This window comes from Oncorhynchus tshawytscha, linkage group LG26, assembly GCF_018296145.1.
Source record: "Oncorhynchus tshawytscha isolate Ot180627B linkage group LG26, Otsh_v2.0, whole genome shotgun sequence".
Classification (NCBI taxonomy): Eukaryota; Metazoa; Chordata; class Actinopteri; order Salmoniformes; family Salmonidae; genus Oncorhynchus; species Oncorhynchus tshawytscha.
The window spans coordinates 32,451,956-32,469,040 of NC_056454.1; the positions used below are offsets into that span (position 1 = coordinate 32,451,956).

Consider the following 17,085-nt stretch of genomic DNA (forward strand, 5'->3'; position numbering starts at 1 on the left):
CAAGGTAGACACACACACACACCTCTGCGTCATGAATAATCAGATACTGTATTAGCCTGGCCGTAACAGAAATTAGCCTGGCAGTTAAGGGTTTAAGGGGAAATGTGACCATGAATAAACATGTACAACAATCCCCCCTTAATGACGTGAACTGGAGAGTATTGACATCATGGGCACCACAGTCAACACCTGATCTAATCCTATGAAGGTTGTTTTCCACAGAAATATTCTTTGATTCGGGATGCTGTAATTAATTTGTAAAGTAAACCTTCAATAGCTCAGTTTTGTCTACAGAGATAAGAAATAAAAAGTAAAAGCTTCAAGACAAAAGATTGTATTACAAAGAAAACACCAACATATTCTAGTTGAACATTTATGCTAAATGCTACTTACTGTGGTAAGACCAGGTATGCAGAGACCTGCAGATTGGTTGAACAGTTGGCCAATGAACAGTACCGAGCAAACTCAGTCTGGAGAAGGAAGGTTACTGTTAGATGATAATGATGCCGTCACTGAAAATACAGTAATGTATCCTCTAATATACAGTAACTACCATACATGGATGTAAGTGGAGAACTCTACACTCTTAGAAAAAAGGGTTCCAAAGGGATTCTTCGGCTGTCCCCATAGGAGAACCCTTTTTGGTTCCAGGTAGAACCTTTTTGGGTTCCATATAACACACTCTAAAGAAAGGATTCTACAAGGAACCCAAAATGATTTAACCTAGAACCTTTTAGGTTCTACATAGCTAGTTTTTTTCTAAGAGTGTGGCATCGGTTCCCCGGACATAGATTAAGCCTAGTACCCGGACTAAAGAACAATTTCAATGCAGGGAAATTCCCATTGAGTATGATTTTTAATTCCAGGACTAAGCTAAATTTGTGTCTAAAAAAATTGGTCCTATTCTCCTAACCATGCATCGATATGAGTGGATAGATGTAAGAGACTCACCTTATTGGCTACCAGGTTGCTGTGCCCCCCTCTCTGCTGCAGGATGGGTTTCAGGGCTGGGAATATTCTGAATCCCCAGGTATGGACAGGGTGCTGTCTGAGGGCGTACGTCGCCTCAAAATGGATGGGCGTGAAGATATCCCGGACATCTTTCTAAAAAGGAAAGACATACAGAGAATGGAAGTTTTCATTTACTGTACATACAACCTTGGGTAGAGGGGAGCTGCTGGCTCGACTGTGATAATTGACTGTTCTTGAGTAAGTTCTTGTGGGGGCCTGTCTGTGCTCTGGCACAATGTTACAGTGCCCTGTGCTCTCTGTCCCACTGAAAGAGCTGCAGATGTCCCACTGCAGATGTCCCAAGGAGCCTCTGCTCTCCTCTGCCACACCTGCCTTTAGCTCAAGGGACATTCTGAGATACAGTTTTTATTCAAGACAAAAAATGTATATTTTTAGCTGTTGTTGCAAAATATTATAAGTTACAATGTTATGAAACAGAAAGAGAACTGCTAAACATTTCTACGACTGAATTATTGAATACACTGTCAAATAAAGCATGGTATCTATAGAACAAGACACTTGAATGGCTCTTATGTCCCACTCTCTCTTCTTTTATCAGTGAGCAGACATAGTAGCTAAAAACCAGTGTTTCATTAGCCATGCATGCACAGCTTTCTCCACTCTGTGAGGTTTAGTTTAACCACAAACTGAGTAACTGTATGGTGGTGTTCTCTCTCAATATAAAACCACTCACCAGAGCCCATTCATTAACATACAGGATTTTGGCAACACAGCGCTGATCATACATACGGACTCATGTGTACTGTACAGTATGTGAGTGGCAAAATAAACCTAAAACACATCTAACCATTACATAACAATGACTCTATATCAAACCTTTAAGATGCATACAGTATGAGGGGGATGTGTGAGAGTAAGACAGAAAAGCCCCTGAGACAGTATTTGTATTTAACTAGGCAAGTCAGTTAAGAACCAATTATTATTTACAATGACAACCTACCGGGGAACAGTGGGTTAACTGCCTTGTTCAGGGGCAGAATGACCCATTTTTACCTTGTCAACTCGGGGATTCAATCCAGCAACCTTTCAGTCATAGTCACATTCTCCTACCAGTCCCCTGTACTATCCTACTGCCACATCTGCTGTTTATAACATTCATTACTGACATGACCCATTCATTAAACTTTAAAAATACATCAAATGTATAGTCACACAAACACTCACGCACACACACACATTTTGATTTCCTCTGACAGATAATGACACTGGTTTATGGTCTCCAATAACTCCATCTCTAGCTATTAATAAGAAAAAGCCAGTACGGTTCAGCTCAAAGAGAGACTTGAGAGTCCTCCATTAATTAGTGAGTGGGTTTAAACATGAGCTAACATAGATAGCCCTGATTAGAAGAGAGAATGGGGGAAGAGTCAGGAGGGGCCCCACCAAACACCTGGAACATTACACATACACGCATGCACACTGGGGCGGCATGTAGCCTGGCGGGTAGGAGCTGACTATGTAAAAATATGTTGTTCTCCCCTTGAGCAAGGCAGTTAACCCACACTTCCCTGGTCGCCAATGACGTGGATGTCGATTAAGGCAGCCCCCTGCACCACTCTGATTCAGAGGGGTTGGGTTAAATGTGGAAGACATATTTCAGTTCAATGTATTCAGTTGTACAACTGGCTAGGTATCTTTCCTTTCCCTAATCCTACACACACACTAAATCCTCCCTACTAGACCCAGTCCCTATTTTATTACCATTCAGATCACCATGTTCCCTCCCATGTAAAGTGATATGTCATTTGGAACTTCCCAATGTCACCATGCATACATCTTATCTTAGGGACTGCGGTTGAAAATTAGCCGGCTGGTTAAAACCGGCACTTTTACTGCAACGTTGATTAATGTGCACTGTCCCTGTAAAAAATAAAAATAAACTCAAACTTATTAGCTCTTCTTTATCAGGCCTAGACTGAATGAGTCGCTGCTTGGTGACATATACAGTGCCTTCAAAAAGATTCACACACCTCGACTTTTTCCACATTTTGGTGTGATACAAAGTGGGGTTAAAATAGATTTCATTGTCATTTTTTGTCAACAACTTACACAAAATACTCAGTAATGTCAAAGTGGAATAAAAAAGAAAAAAAAGAAAACAATAGTACAGCTATGGCCTATTTATTGCCTAACCTCCCTTATCTTACCCCATATACACTTTTCTATTATGTTATTGACTGTATGTTTGTTTATTCCATGTGTAACTCTGTGTTGTTGTTTGTGTCGCACTGCTTTGCTTTATCTTGGCCAGGTCACAGTTGTAAATGAGAACTTGTTCTCAACTAGCCTACCTGGTTAAATAAAAGGTGACATTTTTGTTTGTATTTTTTTAAATAGCCCTATTTGGTAAAAGACCACGTCCATATTATGGCAAGAATAGCTCAAATAAGCAAGGAGAAACAACAGTCCATCATTACTTTAAGACATGAAGGTCAGTTTAATAGGGAAAATTTTAAGAACTTGGAAAGTTTCTTCAAGTGCAGTCGCAAAAACCATCAAGCGCTATGGTGATACTGGCTCTCATTAGGACCGCCACAGGAAAGGAAGACCCAGAGTTACCTCTGCTGCAGAGGATAGGTCCATTAGAGTAAATTGCACCTCAGAAATTGCAGCCCAAATAAACACTTCACAGAGTTCAAGTAACAGACACATCTCAACACCAACTGAATCAGGCCTCCATGGTCGAATTGTTGCAAAGAAACCACTACTAAAGGACACCAATAAGAAGAAGAGACTTGCTTGGGCCAAGAAACACAAGCAATGGACATTAGACTAGTGGAAATCTGTCCATTGGTCTGATGAGTCCAACTTTGAGATTTTTGGTACCAACCAGTGTCTTTGTGAGACGCAGAGTAGATGAACGGATGATCTCCGCATGTGTGGTTCCTACCATGAAACATGGAGGAGGTGTGATGGTGTGGGGGTGCTTTGCTGGTAACACTGTCAGTGATTTATTTGGAATTCAAGGCATTCTGCAGCGATATGCCATCCCATCTGGTTTGCACTTAGTTGGACTATCATTTGTTTTTCAACAGGACAATGACCCAAAGGGCTATTTGACCAAGGAGAGTGATGGAGTGCTGCATCAGATGACCTGGCCTCAACAATCACCTAACCTCAACCCAATTGAGATGGTTTAGGATGAGTTGGACTGCAGAATGAAGGAAAAGCAACCAACAAATGCTTAGCATGTGTGGGACTTTTGAAAAAGCATTCCTCATGAAGCTGGTTGAGAGAATGCCAAGAGTGTGCAAGGCTGTCATCAAGGCAAAGGGTAGCTACTTTGAAGAATCTCAAATATATATATATTTAAAAAAAAACTTTTTTGGTTACTACAGTGGCTTGCGAAAGTATTCACCCCCCTTGGCATTTTTCCTATTTTGTTGCCTAGATTTTGGGGGGGTTTGTATCATTTAATTTACACAACATGCCTACCACTTTGAAGATGAAAAATATTTTTAATTGTGAAACAAACAAGGAATAAACCAAAAAAACTGAAAACTTGTGTGTGCATAACTATTCACTCCCCCAAAGTCAATACTTTGTAGAGCCACCTTTTGCAGCAATTACAGCTGCAAGTCTCTTGGGGTATGTCTCTATAAGCGTGGCACATCTAGCCACTGGAATTTTTGCCCATTCTTCAAGGCAAAACTGCTCCAGCTCCTTCAAGTTGGATGGGTTCCGCTGGTGTACAGTAACCTTTAAGTCATACCACAGATTCTCAACTGGTTTGAGGTCTGGGACTTGACTAGGCCATTCCAATACATTTACAGTTAAAGACGGAAGTTTACATACACCTTAGCCAAATACATTTAAAATCAGTTTTTCACCATTCCTGACATTTAATCAGAGTAAAAATGCCTTGTCTTAGGTCAGTTAGGATCACCACTTTATTTTAAGAATGTGAAATGTCAGAATAATATTAGAGAGAATGATTTATTCAGCTTTTATTTCTTTCATCACATTCCCAGTGGGTCAGAAGTTTACATGTACTCAATTCGTATTTGCCTTTAAATTGTTTAACTTGGGTCAAATGTTTCCACAAGCTTCCCATAATAAGTTGGGTGAATTTTGGCCCATTCCTCCTGACAGAGCTTGTGTAACTGAGTCAGGTTTGTAGGCCTCCTTGCTCGCACATGATTTTTCAGTTCTGCCCACAAATCATTTATGGGATTGAGGTCAGGGCGTTGTGATGGCCACTCTAATACCTTGACTTTGTTGTCCTTAAGCCATTTTGCCACAAGTTTGGAAGTATGCTTGGGGTCATTGCCCATTTGGAAGACCCATTTGTGACCAAGCTTTAACTTCCTGACTGATGTCTTGAAATGTTGCTTCAACATATCCACATAATTTTCCTACCTCATGATGCCATCTTTTTGTGTGAAGTGTACCAGTTCCTGCTGCAGCAAAGCATCCCCACATCATGATTCTACCACCCCCATGCTTCACGGTTGGGATGGTGTTCTTCGGCTTGCAAGCATCCCATTTTTCCTAACATAACGATGGTCATTAACGATGGCTTTTTTTTGTCGGTTTTGGAGCAGTGGCTTCTTCCTTGCTGAGCGGCCTTTCAGGTTATGTCGATATAAGACTTGTTTTACTGTGGATATAGATACTTTTGTACCTGTTTCCTCCAGCATCTTCACATGGTCCTTTGCTGTTGTTCTGGGATTGTTTTGCACTTTTCGCACCAGAGTACGCTCATCTCTAGGAGACAGAACGCGTCTCCTTCCTGAGTGGTATGACGGCTGCGTGGTCCCATGGCGTTTATACTTGCGTACTATTGTTTGTACAGATGAATGAGGTACCTTGAGGCATTTGGAAATTACTCCAAAGGATGAACCAGATTTGTGGAGGTCTACAATCTTTTTCAGGGGTCTTGGCTGATTTCTTTAGAATTTCCCATAATGTCAAGCGAAGAGGCACCGAGTTTGAAGGTAGGTCTTGAAATACATCCATAGGTACACCTCCAATTGACTCAAATGATGTCAATTAGCCTATCAGAAGTTTCTAAAGCCATGAAATATTTTTCTGGAATTTTCCAAGCTGTTTAAAGGTACAGTCAACTTAGTGTATGTAAACTTCTGACCCACTGGAATTGTGATACAGTGAATTAAGTGAAATAATCTGTCTGTAAAAAATTGTTGAAAAATTACTTGTATCATGCACAAAGTAGATGTCCTAACCGACTTGCCAAAACTATAGTTTGTTAACAAGAAATCTGTGGAGTGGATGAAAAACGAGTTTTAATGTCTACAACCTAAGTGTATGTACATTTCCAAATATTTCCCCTTAAAGCACTCAAGTGTTGCTTTAGCAGTATGCTTAGGGTCATTGTCCTGCTGGAAGGTGAACCTCCATCCCAGTCTCAAATCTCTGGAAGACTGAAACAGGTTTCCCTCAAGAATTTCCCTGTATTGAGCACCATCCATCATTCCTTCAATTCTGACCCGTTTCCCAATCACTGCCGATGAAAAACGTATTCTCAGGGTGATGAGAGCTAGACATAGCGTTTTCCTTGATGGCCAAAAATATACATTTTTGTCTCATCTGACCAGAGTACCTTCTTCCATATGTTTGGGGAGACTCCCACGTGCCTTTTGGCAAACACCAAATGTGTTTGCTTATTTTTTTCTTTAAGCAATGGCTTTTTTCTGTCCATTCTTCCGTAAAGCCCAGTTCTGTGGAGTGTACGGCTTAAAGTGGTCCTATGGACAGATACTCCAATCTCCGCTGTGGAGCTTTGCAGCTCCACAGTCTGCTATAGGAGAGCGGACTTAACCAGGTTTTCCTCTAGGATTTTACCTGTGCTTTGCTGTATTCCTTTTCTTTTTATCCTGAAAAACTCCCCAACCTACTGATGTGTGTGTTGAATTTGCCACAAATAAAACACTTTGTATTCAGGACAAAAATATATTTTTAAACAGAATGCATGTTTAGGTTAGTATTTTGGTGTAACTAGAATGTTGTCGATCCATCCTCAGTTGTCTCTTATCACAGCCATTAAACTCCATAATTGATTTAAAATCCCCATTGGCCTCATGGTGAAATCCCTGGTTTTCCCTGGTTTTCTTTCACTCCGGCAACTCAGTTCAGAAGGTCTGTATCTTTGTAGTGTGTATTGATACACCATACAAAGTGTAATTAATAACTGCACCATAATCAAGGGGATATGTGAAGTATTTTTTTTACCAATCTACCAATCGGTGTACTTTGATATGAGACAAGAGAAACCTTCCCCGGTCTTTGTGGTTGAATCTGTGCTTGAAATTCACTACTTGACTGCGGGACCTTACAGAGATAGGGTAGTCATTCAAAGACATTTCAGCTTTTCACTTTAAATTATTTTGTTAACATTTCTAAAAAAAAGAAACTTCCACTTTGAAATTTAAAAAATGTAACCTTTATTTATATAGGAAGTCCAATTGAGATCTTAAGACCTCTTTCCTAAGGAAGACATGGAAACACCTATCAGTGGTTACAGCTGTTGACCTCTCGACCCCTAACCTTTGAACTCTAAACCCTGACATCTGACTCACCCTCATGAAGGCCTGGTGGGTGATGCAGGTCAGCTGGTCGTGTCTGGCCTTGACTTGCCCTGTCGTAACGTTGGACGTCCCGTTGCCGTGGAAATGGAAGCGGGAGGGGAAAGACTCCTTGTGGTGAGTGTCAGCTGTCAGGTTATACTGCAGTTCTATGTGAGAGAGGGGGAATTAAGGGAGGGAGAGAGGGAGGGAAGAAGGTAACGGTATTTAGTTTCAGAGAGCACCCAGAGTTCGTATAAACCAGGGCCACAGACATACATAGACCTAGAACCAACCTCACCCCAGCATCAACCTTGGCCCCAGCCTTAACCCCAGTCCCTGACTCAACCCCAGTCCCAGTCCCAGACTCAACCCCAGCCCCAGTCCCAGACTCAACCCCAGCCCCAGTCCCAGACTCAACCCCAGCCACAGTCCCAGTCCCAGACTCAACCCCAGCCCCAGACTCAACCCCAGCCCCAGACTCAACCCCAGCCCCGGTCCCAGACTCAACCCCAGCCCCGGTCCCAGACTCAACCCCAGCCCCAGTCCCAGACTCAACCCCAGCCCCAGTCCCAGACTCAACCCCAGCCACAGTCCCAGACTCAACCCCAACCCCAGTCCCAGACTCAACCCCAGCCCCAGACTCAACCCCAGCCCCGGTCCCAGACTCAACCCCAGTCCCACACTCAACCCCAGCCCCAGTCCCAGACTCAACCCCAGCCCCAGACTCAACCCCAGCCTCGGTCCCAGACTCAACCCCAGCCACAGTCCCAGACTCAACCCCAACCCCAGACTCAAGCCCAGCCCCAGTCCCAGACTCAACCCCAACCCCAGACTCAATCCCAGCCCCAGTCCCAGACTCAACCCCAGCCCCAGTCCCAGACTCAACCCCAACCCCAACCCCAGTTTATCTATCAGGACAGGGCTGTGCCAGAGCCTTCTTGCTGTAACGGACACTTTCACCAAAGGAATGCTCTGCATTCTTTTCAGGTTGGGTTAACATACTGGACCAACTGCCCCAGGCCTCAGGGACTAGTGATAATATGGAGAGACTGACAGAGATAAGGAAACAGAAAAGGGTTGTCTCGGACACAACAGTGTTTTCTGTCAACCAGTCCAGGGCAGAGGTTTTCATCACTATTTCCTAAGAGACACAGGAGACTAGACATTGTACATTATACCATTTTACACATACAAACTATTAGCATAATTAAGCTCGCAGTACTATAGCACGGGTGTGAAATGAGTTTTTGGTCACTATTAAGTACACACACTAGAACCAAAACTGCCGTTTGTTTGTTAGTGCCACTGCTGTGTATATAACCTTCACTGACGTAACGATTAACACAGTGCAAATAGACAGGTTGTTTTCACAGTGCAAGCTAAGCTGGGAGCCAGGGGCACAGAGAGAGGGTTTGCTCACCTATGAGTCCGTTGTAGCGTCGAGCGCGGACCCTGAAGCAGACTGTCACGTTGATGCAGACAGCAGGAAGACCGTTGTCAGAACACAGCGCTACAGAGCGGTTCACACTGACAGGCAGGGGCATGGAGGCCTCAACCACTACCACCGGACGTGTCCTGTTGGAGGGCAACGACAACATATCAACATAAATAACAACACATAAACACAGTAACCAAATCAAATTTTATTTGTGACATATGCGTGTTTAGCAGATGGTATTGCGGGTGTAGCGAAATGCGCATGGACATCTACAACATGGTGGCTCTATGGGCCAGGAGGCCAAAAAACACAGAAGGCCTAAAATATGGTAGAAATATGGACCAGAACAGGTGCAGATTTGGTCAAAATCAATACATCTAAACCAGTTAAAGTGAAAAGTTCACCCCTATGAGTGAAAGTTGACCCTTTAACCTGACATGTAACAATGCAGGAATTCCTGCTAATAGGTCAGTTATCTTGTGGATGTGTTTGACTTTTGGTCTTACCTCAGAACCACAGCGGAGTCTGAGAGGAAGGCCCCTACTGCAACGTCTGTGGGTTACAGATGAAGATATTTTGAACACAAAATTTCCTCCATACTCTATTTGTAAACCTGTCCTTCCTGCTGTGCCCACAAGACGCTCTAGACGTGTTAAAAGCCCTAAGACAGTTTGTTCATCAATTTAGAAGAGCTGCAGAGTAGAGGTCAACCGATTATGATTTTTCAATGCCGATACCGATTATTGGAGGGCCAAAAAAGCCGATGCCGATTAAATCGGGCCATTTTTTTGGTTTGTTGTAATAATGACAATTACAACAATACTGAATTAACACTTATTTTAACTTAATGTAAAACATCAACAAAATCAATTGAGCCTCAAATAAATAATGAAACATGTTCAATGTTGGTTTAAATAATGCAAAAACAAATTGTTGGAGAAGAAAGTAATATGTGCCATGTAAACTGTGTCATGTAAAAAGGGGAATAACTACTCCAAATCCTAAAGCGAGTGACGTTTGAAACAGTATTAGCACACACCCAGCTAACTAGCTAGCCATTTCACATTGGTTACACCAGCCATTAGGCTGATAAGCTTGAACTCATAAACAAACGCACGAAAGTGCTGTTTGAATGAATGATTACGGGCCTGCTGCTGCTCAGTCAGACTGCTCTATCAAATCAGACTTAATTATAACATAATAACACACAGAAATACGAGCCTTTGGTCATTAATATGATAGAATCCGAAAACTATCATTTCGAAAACGTTTATTATTTCAGTGAAATACGGAACTATTCGGTATTTTATCTAACGGGTGGCATCCCTAAATCTAAATATTCTTGTTACATTGCAAAACCTTCAATGTATGTCATAATTACGTAAAATTCTGGCAAATTAGTTTGCAATGAGCCAGGCAGCCCAGACTGGCATATACCCTGACTCTGCGTGCAATGAACGCAAGAGAAATTACACAATTTCACCTGGTTAATATTGCCTGCTAAACAGGATTAGTAGTTATAACTAGTGATTATGATTGATTGTTTTTTATAAGATAAGTTTAATGCTATCTAGCAATTTACCTTGGCTTCTACTGCATTCGCGTAACAGGCAGGCTCCTCGTGGAGTGCAATGGTTAGAGCGTTGGACTAGTTAACTGTACGGTTGCAAGATTGGAACCCCTGAGCTGACAAGGTGAAAATCTGTCGTTCTGCCCCTGAACAAGGCAGTTAACCCACAGTTCCTAGGCAGTCATTGAAAATAAGAATGTGTTCTTAACTGACTTGCCATGTTAAATAAAAGGTATAAAAAAAAATGTAAATAAAAAAAAAAAATCGGAAATCCGCGCCCAAAAATACTGATTTACAATTGTTATGAAAACTTGAAATCGGCCCTAATTAATCGGCTATTCCGAATAATCGGTCGACCTCTACTGCAGACATCATTTGTTATTCATTCAGTAATTTATTTATTCAGTCGATGTCAGCCTGCAAATGTTTGCACCATGTTGACTACAGTAGTTACTAAGCATGCCAATCACTTTAAAAGGCTTTTCATAGGTAGGATATCTCAGTATAATCTGTAACAGTGCAATATTAAACTGGAAATCTTGTTTGGGGCATTTGCTATGTTTATTTGGCCGATTAATGCAACTCTGATCCCAGAACAGTGTACTGTAACAATGATCAGTATGTGCTCCCTAACACTAATCCAAACATCTCAACTCAACATCTCAACAGACATTTTCAACAATTCCTGTTCCATCTTACAAGACATCAACTGTACTCAGCTGATGTGATTTGTTTTTAGACAAGTATGTAATTCTTGCCCTTATGAATAAATCTATAGAAACAACTACTAACACATATAGCACCAAATAATTTTTTACAAACGTTGGAGACAGGCAGTACACAGTACACTTTAACAATGTACTTGTTGAGAGGATGGCCAAACTAAAGGGTTGACTAACAGATAAGTCTAAGACCCTCTGTCTGTGAGTCTACAGAATATCCTGTTTAGTTTATTGAGTGAGACTTGTGGAAGATGAGAACATGAGAAGCAGTGAGGGAGTAGAAAACTATGTGACCACCTAAGTGATAGAGTTTTCCCTGGGTAGCAACACACATTTCTGCACGCTCGCATGCATACACACACACACGTATTTCCCCATCCTCTGTCCTCAGTTCCGTTTCCACCACTGGCATATTTTGTGTTTTGACAACCTTACTAATTTAAGACACAGTGTGTGTGACATCATAGCAGGACATTACAGTGTGTTCTGTTCTAGTCAGCAGTAGAGAAACAGAGACAGACTCCCTCATTGTGCTGGAGGGAAGTACTCTACACAACAGTGACAGTCAGGAAAGGGAGCACTACCGTGGTAACCGTTTCCGTCAACATCGATGCCTCCGGAAACAGACTGGCCGAACATCTTTAACTCATTACCCAGAAGAGACCCGGTGATCCTCTGATGAAACAAGAACAGCTTGATTAGTCATACAGCTAACAATCCTCTGTACTGTACACACTTTATACATTACTGTTCACATACGCACTATACACACGTACACATGGATTTTGTGTTGTAGTTATGTGGTAGTAGAGTAGTGGCCTGAGGGCCCACACTTAATGTGGGGTGAAATATGTTGTGAAAGGTAATGTCATGTTTTTTAAAAATTGAATAGAACTGCCTTAATTTTTCTGGACCCCAGGAAGCATGTTCAGGATGTTCAGGATGTTCAGGAAGCATGTTCTCCCCCCTAATAGCATAGCTGCTCTCCCCCTAATAGCATAGCTGCTCTCCCCCTAATAGCATAGCTGCTCTCCCCCTAATAGCATAGCTGCTCTCCCCCTAATAGCATAGCTGCTCTCCCCTAATAGCATAGCTGCTCTCCCCTAATAGCATAGCTGCTCTCCCCCTAATAGCATAGCTGCTCTCCCCTAATAGCATAGCTGCTCTCCCCCTAATAGCATAGCTGCTCTCCCCCTAATAGCATAGCTGCTCTCCCCCTAATAGCATAGCTGTTCTCTCCCCCTAATAGCATAGCTGCTCTCCCCCTAATAGCATAGCTGCTCTCCCCCTAATAGCATAGCTGCTCTCCCCTAATAGCATAGCTGCTCTCCCCCTAATAGCATAGCTGCTCTCCCCCTAATAGCATAGCTGCTCTCCCCTAATAGCATAGCTGCTCTCCCCTAATAGCATAGCTGCTCTTCCCTCTTATAGCATAGCTGCTCTCCCCCTAATAGCATAGCTGCTCTCCCCCTAATAGCATAGCTGCTCTCCCCCTAATACAAGGAGCTTTGAGATGCAAGCAATGTAATCTCTCTATATTTGGATACACAGTAACTGCATTTTCTCCAAGGGGTTGTACTCCACATTGACAGAAATGTATTTACATACAGTATGCAGTATAAATTGAGTTATCTTCATGGTATGTCTCACATGCTCAGACAGAGAAAAGAAGGGGACCAAACGGTTTTAGGAAATTGCAGCAATTCAGAGTCAGGAACTCTCTTCTGACTGTCTGGGAGCACACAGAAAAAAACAAAGGAACATTTGTCACAGCAGGATGGGGGAGAGCATTGGTCAGGGGGAGGAAGACCCTGACCCCCCTTTTTCCGTCACTCCCTCCTTCCTTCCCTTTCCTCCCTCTCTTCTTTCCCTTCTTTCTCTCCTCCCTTTAATCTCCTGGCCCTAATAATTACTCGGAGAAGGGAGAACCTGACCCCCTCCTTCCCTCCCTTCAATCCCTGGAAGCCCTACTCCCTCCCTCCCTAATTTTTCCTTCCTTCTTCCCTCCCAGTAATCTCCTGTCCCTGAAGCCTGCAGACAAACAGCAGCTGTGACATAGCCGTAGATGTGTACATACTTGAGAGTAGGTCTGAGAGATCCCTGTCTTCCTCCCATTGTAGATATATATAGCCCCACGCAGCTCTTCCTCCTGCGGAGCCCCCACCGCCACATCTGGAACATATTTACAGTCAGTCAGTCAGGGGTTAATTTAGGATGCATCTCAAATGGAACCCTATTCCCTAGTAGTATATTATTTTTTGGACACACACATGAGTTAACTTACAGGTTTACAGGGACATAATGCATAATGACCTAAACACCAGGCAGACCCCCACCACTCCTCTCAGACTGGCTACACATGGTCTAACCTATGGCTAGTCTACACTGAGACCTGCCACACTCTGTGTGTGTGTGTGTGTGTGTGTGTGTGTGTGTGTGTGTGTGTGTGTGTGTGTGTGTGTGTGTGTGTGTGTGTGTGTGTGTGTGTGTGTGTATGTTTGTGTTTGTGTGTGTGTGGTAAGAACCTAAGCTGGTGTAAGTGGCAGTTGGAAGTACGTTGAGGCCCTCTGATCAGCTTTGGGGATGTAGTTAGCTGGTTGGTGAGTGGTGATACTCAGCATGGAGCATGGCTGTTATATGGTGTATGTCACTTACTCTAGTCTAGTTCCTCCTGAGAAAGATTGCTAATGTGTTTAACTAAAATGTGGGGAGATTTGCTTGCGCAACAATAAGCACCCAATACTTAAAACAGCACCTACTCAGAATATCACATCATTAACATATAAATTGTTATGCATCTTTGCTAAAATAATGATTAAAACTCACCAGGAAAGCCATCGTCATCAATATCTCCCAGATCGGTTATGGTCTCCCCAAATCTTGCAGCATACGATTTGCTTCCAGCCAACTGAAACTCTGCTTCCTTCATATTAGCCTGAAAGATAAATGTATTCACAGTCTTAAGAACCATTCTCTCCTCTTCCCAGGGTAATTGCTTGTAGAAGAAAAAATAAGTAATTTGCTGATGTAGATATATGGGGGAAGTAGCTAGCTAAGCTTCATGATTGTGTAATTGCAGTTATTTAGTCACTTGGTTGGTAATGAAGTTAGTCATGTCATTCAGAGTTGCCTGGTCCTTAGTGGAACACAGTAAATGTAGCAGGTATACTCTGGTTTAGTGTTCCGTAATACAAACTCATCAGTCAAAGAAACAGCCCTCAAGTCCTGCTATCATTATGCTGGGTTGTTTTAGATCATCTGCCAGTGCAATGTAGTATCTCCAGCCTCTTCTTGAATAGGAAATGACCATGAAAGGAAAATATATTTACTTCATGATCATATGCTTTTCTATAGAGGTATCTGATTGTTCTGAAAGTTGCATAGGTAGTCTAGATGTTACTAGCCAATTATAAGAGCAACTTAATGTAAAGTGATACCATCTTTGGTATTGAAAAGTGTTTGTTATAACAGTGCACACCAACAGTATTCTATGAGATGCTTAACTATCATATTATAGTAACTACAGAGTTAAGTTGTGATGGTAAGAGTAGGTGTGATATGTGATGTGAGAAAAGTGCCTGTTGGTTTGGTTCTGTTTTAACAAGTATCTGAGATGGCCAAGCTGTTCATGAGGGTGTATTTTGAATATCACACATACGTGTTTATGGAGACACAACACACTATAGAGCAGCCTCCAATTAGCATCAGTTAGCACAGTGTAGCAAAGTCAGAACAAGTTTACAGGCTGAAACCTTAATTTGTTAACATTCAATCTATTAATAAACTGAATTTAAGGCGATTTTCAGGGACAGTGTTCCATATAACAGCCATGCACAGTTTAAAGTAAACATTTCAATAGGTAATGGGCAATCAAATTACTTTAGAACCAATGCATTTTGCAAAACATAATAACTGCACACTAATGTTTTCATGATATGTTTGAAAGAAAGGTTGTCTAGCTGTCACGTTCTGACCTTAGTTCTTTTGTTATGTCTTTGTTTTAGTATGGTCAGGGCGTGAGTTGGGTGGGTTGTCTATGTTAGTTTTTCTATGATTTCTGTGTTTGGCCTGGTATGGTTCTCAATCAGAGGCAGCTGTTAATCGTTGTCCCTGATTGAGAACCATATTTAGGGAGCCTGTTTTCTATTGTGTTTCGTGGGTGATTGTTTTCTGTTGTGTGTCTGCACCAGCCACAACTGTTTTCGGTCGGTTCTCTTTGGTATTTTTGTTATTTCCGTGTTCATTTTAATAAATATGGACACATACCACGCTGCACCTTGGTCCTCACCTTCTTCCACCAACAACGATCGTTACACTCGCTCTCAATTAACTCTCATCAATTACTCAATTACTCTCATCTGCTCTTGTCGCCTCCTTCTCAAGCCACATTGGAGGAGAAAATCCAAGGTCCCTCCCCTCTGACCTTCTCCTCCAATGAGTTTTGAGAAGGCAAGAAGAGGAATCAGGGAAATCAAAGTTGTCTGTTATGTACTGTATATTTTTATGTGAAAGGTGTTGTGTTGATTATGAAACTTTTGTATCATGCCTTAATTTCCATTGTGGGCCTACAAACAGTCAAACAGTTGGACACACCTAATCATTGAAGGGTTTCTTTATTTTTACTATTTTCTACATTGTAAAATAGTGAAGACATCAAAACTATGAAATAACACATATGGAATCATGTAGTAACCAAAAAAGTGTTAAACAAATCAAAATATATTTTATATTTGAGATTCTTCAAAGTAGCCACCCTTTGCCTTGATGACAGCTTTGCACACTGTTGGCATTCTCTCAACCAGCTTCACCTGGAATGCTTTTCCAACAGTCTTGAAGGAGTTCCCACATATGCAGAGCACTTGTTGGATGCTTTTCCTTCACTCTGCGGTCCAACTCATCCCAAACCATCTCAAGTGGGTTGAGGTCGGGTGATTGTGAAGGCCAGGTCATCTGATGCAGCACTCCATCACTCTCCTTGGTCAAATAGCCCTTACACAGTCTGGAGGTGTGTTTTGAGTTGAAAAACAAATGGTAGTCCCACTAAGCGCAAACCAGATGGGATGGCGTATTGCTGCAAAATTCTGTGGTAACCATGCTGGTTAAGTGTGCTCTGAATTATAAATCACTGACAGTATCACCAGAAAAGCACCTGCACACCATCACACCTCCTCCTCCATGCTTCACGGTGAGAACCACACATGCGGAAATCATCCGTTCACCTACTCTGCGTCTCACAAAGACACGCCGGTTGGAACCAAAAATCTCAAATTCATCAGACCAAAGGACAGATTTCCACCAGTCTAATGTCCATTTCTAATGTTTCTTGACCCAAGCCAGTCTCTTATTCTTATTTGTGTCCTTTAGTAGTGGTTTCTTTGCAGCAATTCGACCATGGAGGCCTGATTCACACAGTCTGCTCTGAACAGTTGATGTTGAGATGCGTCTGTTACTTGAATGTGTATGAAGCATTTATTTGGGTTGCAATTTCTGAGGCTGAATTTCTCTTCTGCAGCAGAGGTAACTTGATGGTTTTTGCGACTGCACTTGAAACGTTCAAAGTTCTTGACATTTTCCAGATTGATTGACCTTCATATCTTCAAATAATGATGAACTGTCGTTTCTTTTGTCTTATTTGAGCTGTTCTTGCTGTAATATAGACTTGGTCTTTTACCAAATACGGCTGTCTTCTATATACCACCCCTACCTTGTCACAACACAACTGATTGGCTCACACGCATTAAGAAGGAAAGAAATAGAAACTGGAAACCATATATCCCGAGGCTGCATTTATTGTAG

General features: G+C 42.1%; 1 protein-coding gene across 1 annotated transcript in view; it reads right to left on the reverse strand.

The window, feature by feature from the left end:
- Nucleotides 1-17,085, reverse strand: part of itga4 (integrin alpha 4) — a 41,839-nt gene that overhangs the window by 13,837 nt on the left and 10,917 nt on the right. The window contains exons 10-17 of the mRNA XM_042306492.1: nt 14,116-14,224; nt 13,367-13,461; nt 11,874-11,964; nt 9,504-9,549; nt 8,980-9,134; nt 7,572-7,726; nt 952-1,104; nt 394-470 (exon numbers count right to left, since the gene is read on the reverse strand). Coding sequence (XP_042162426.1) covers nt 394-470; nt 952-1,104; nt 7,572-7,726; nt 8,980-9,134; nt 9,504-9,549; nt 11,874-11,964; nt 13,367-13,461; nt 14,116-14,224 — 881 coding nt within the window. The remainder of the gene's footprint in view (nt 1-393; nt 471-951; nt 1,105-7,571; nt 7,727-8,979; nt 9,135-9,503; nt 9,550-11,873; nt 11,965-13,366; nt 13,462-14,115; nt 14,225-17,085) is intronic.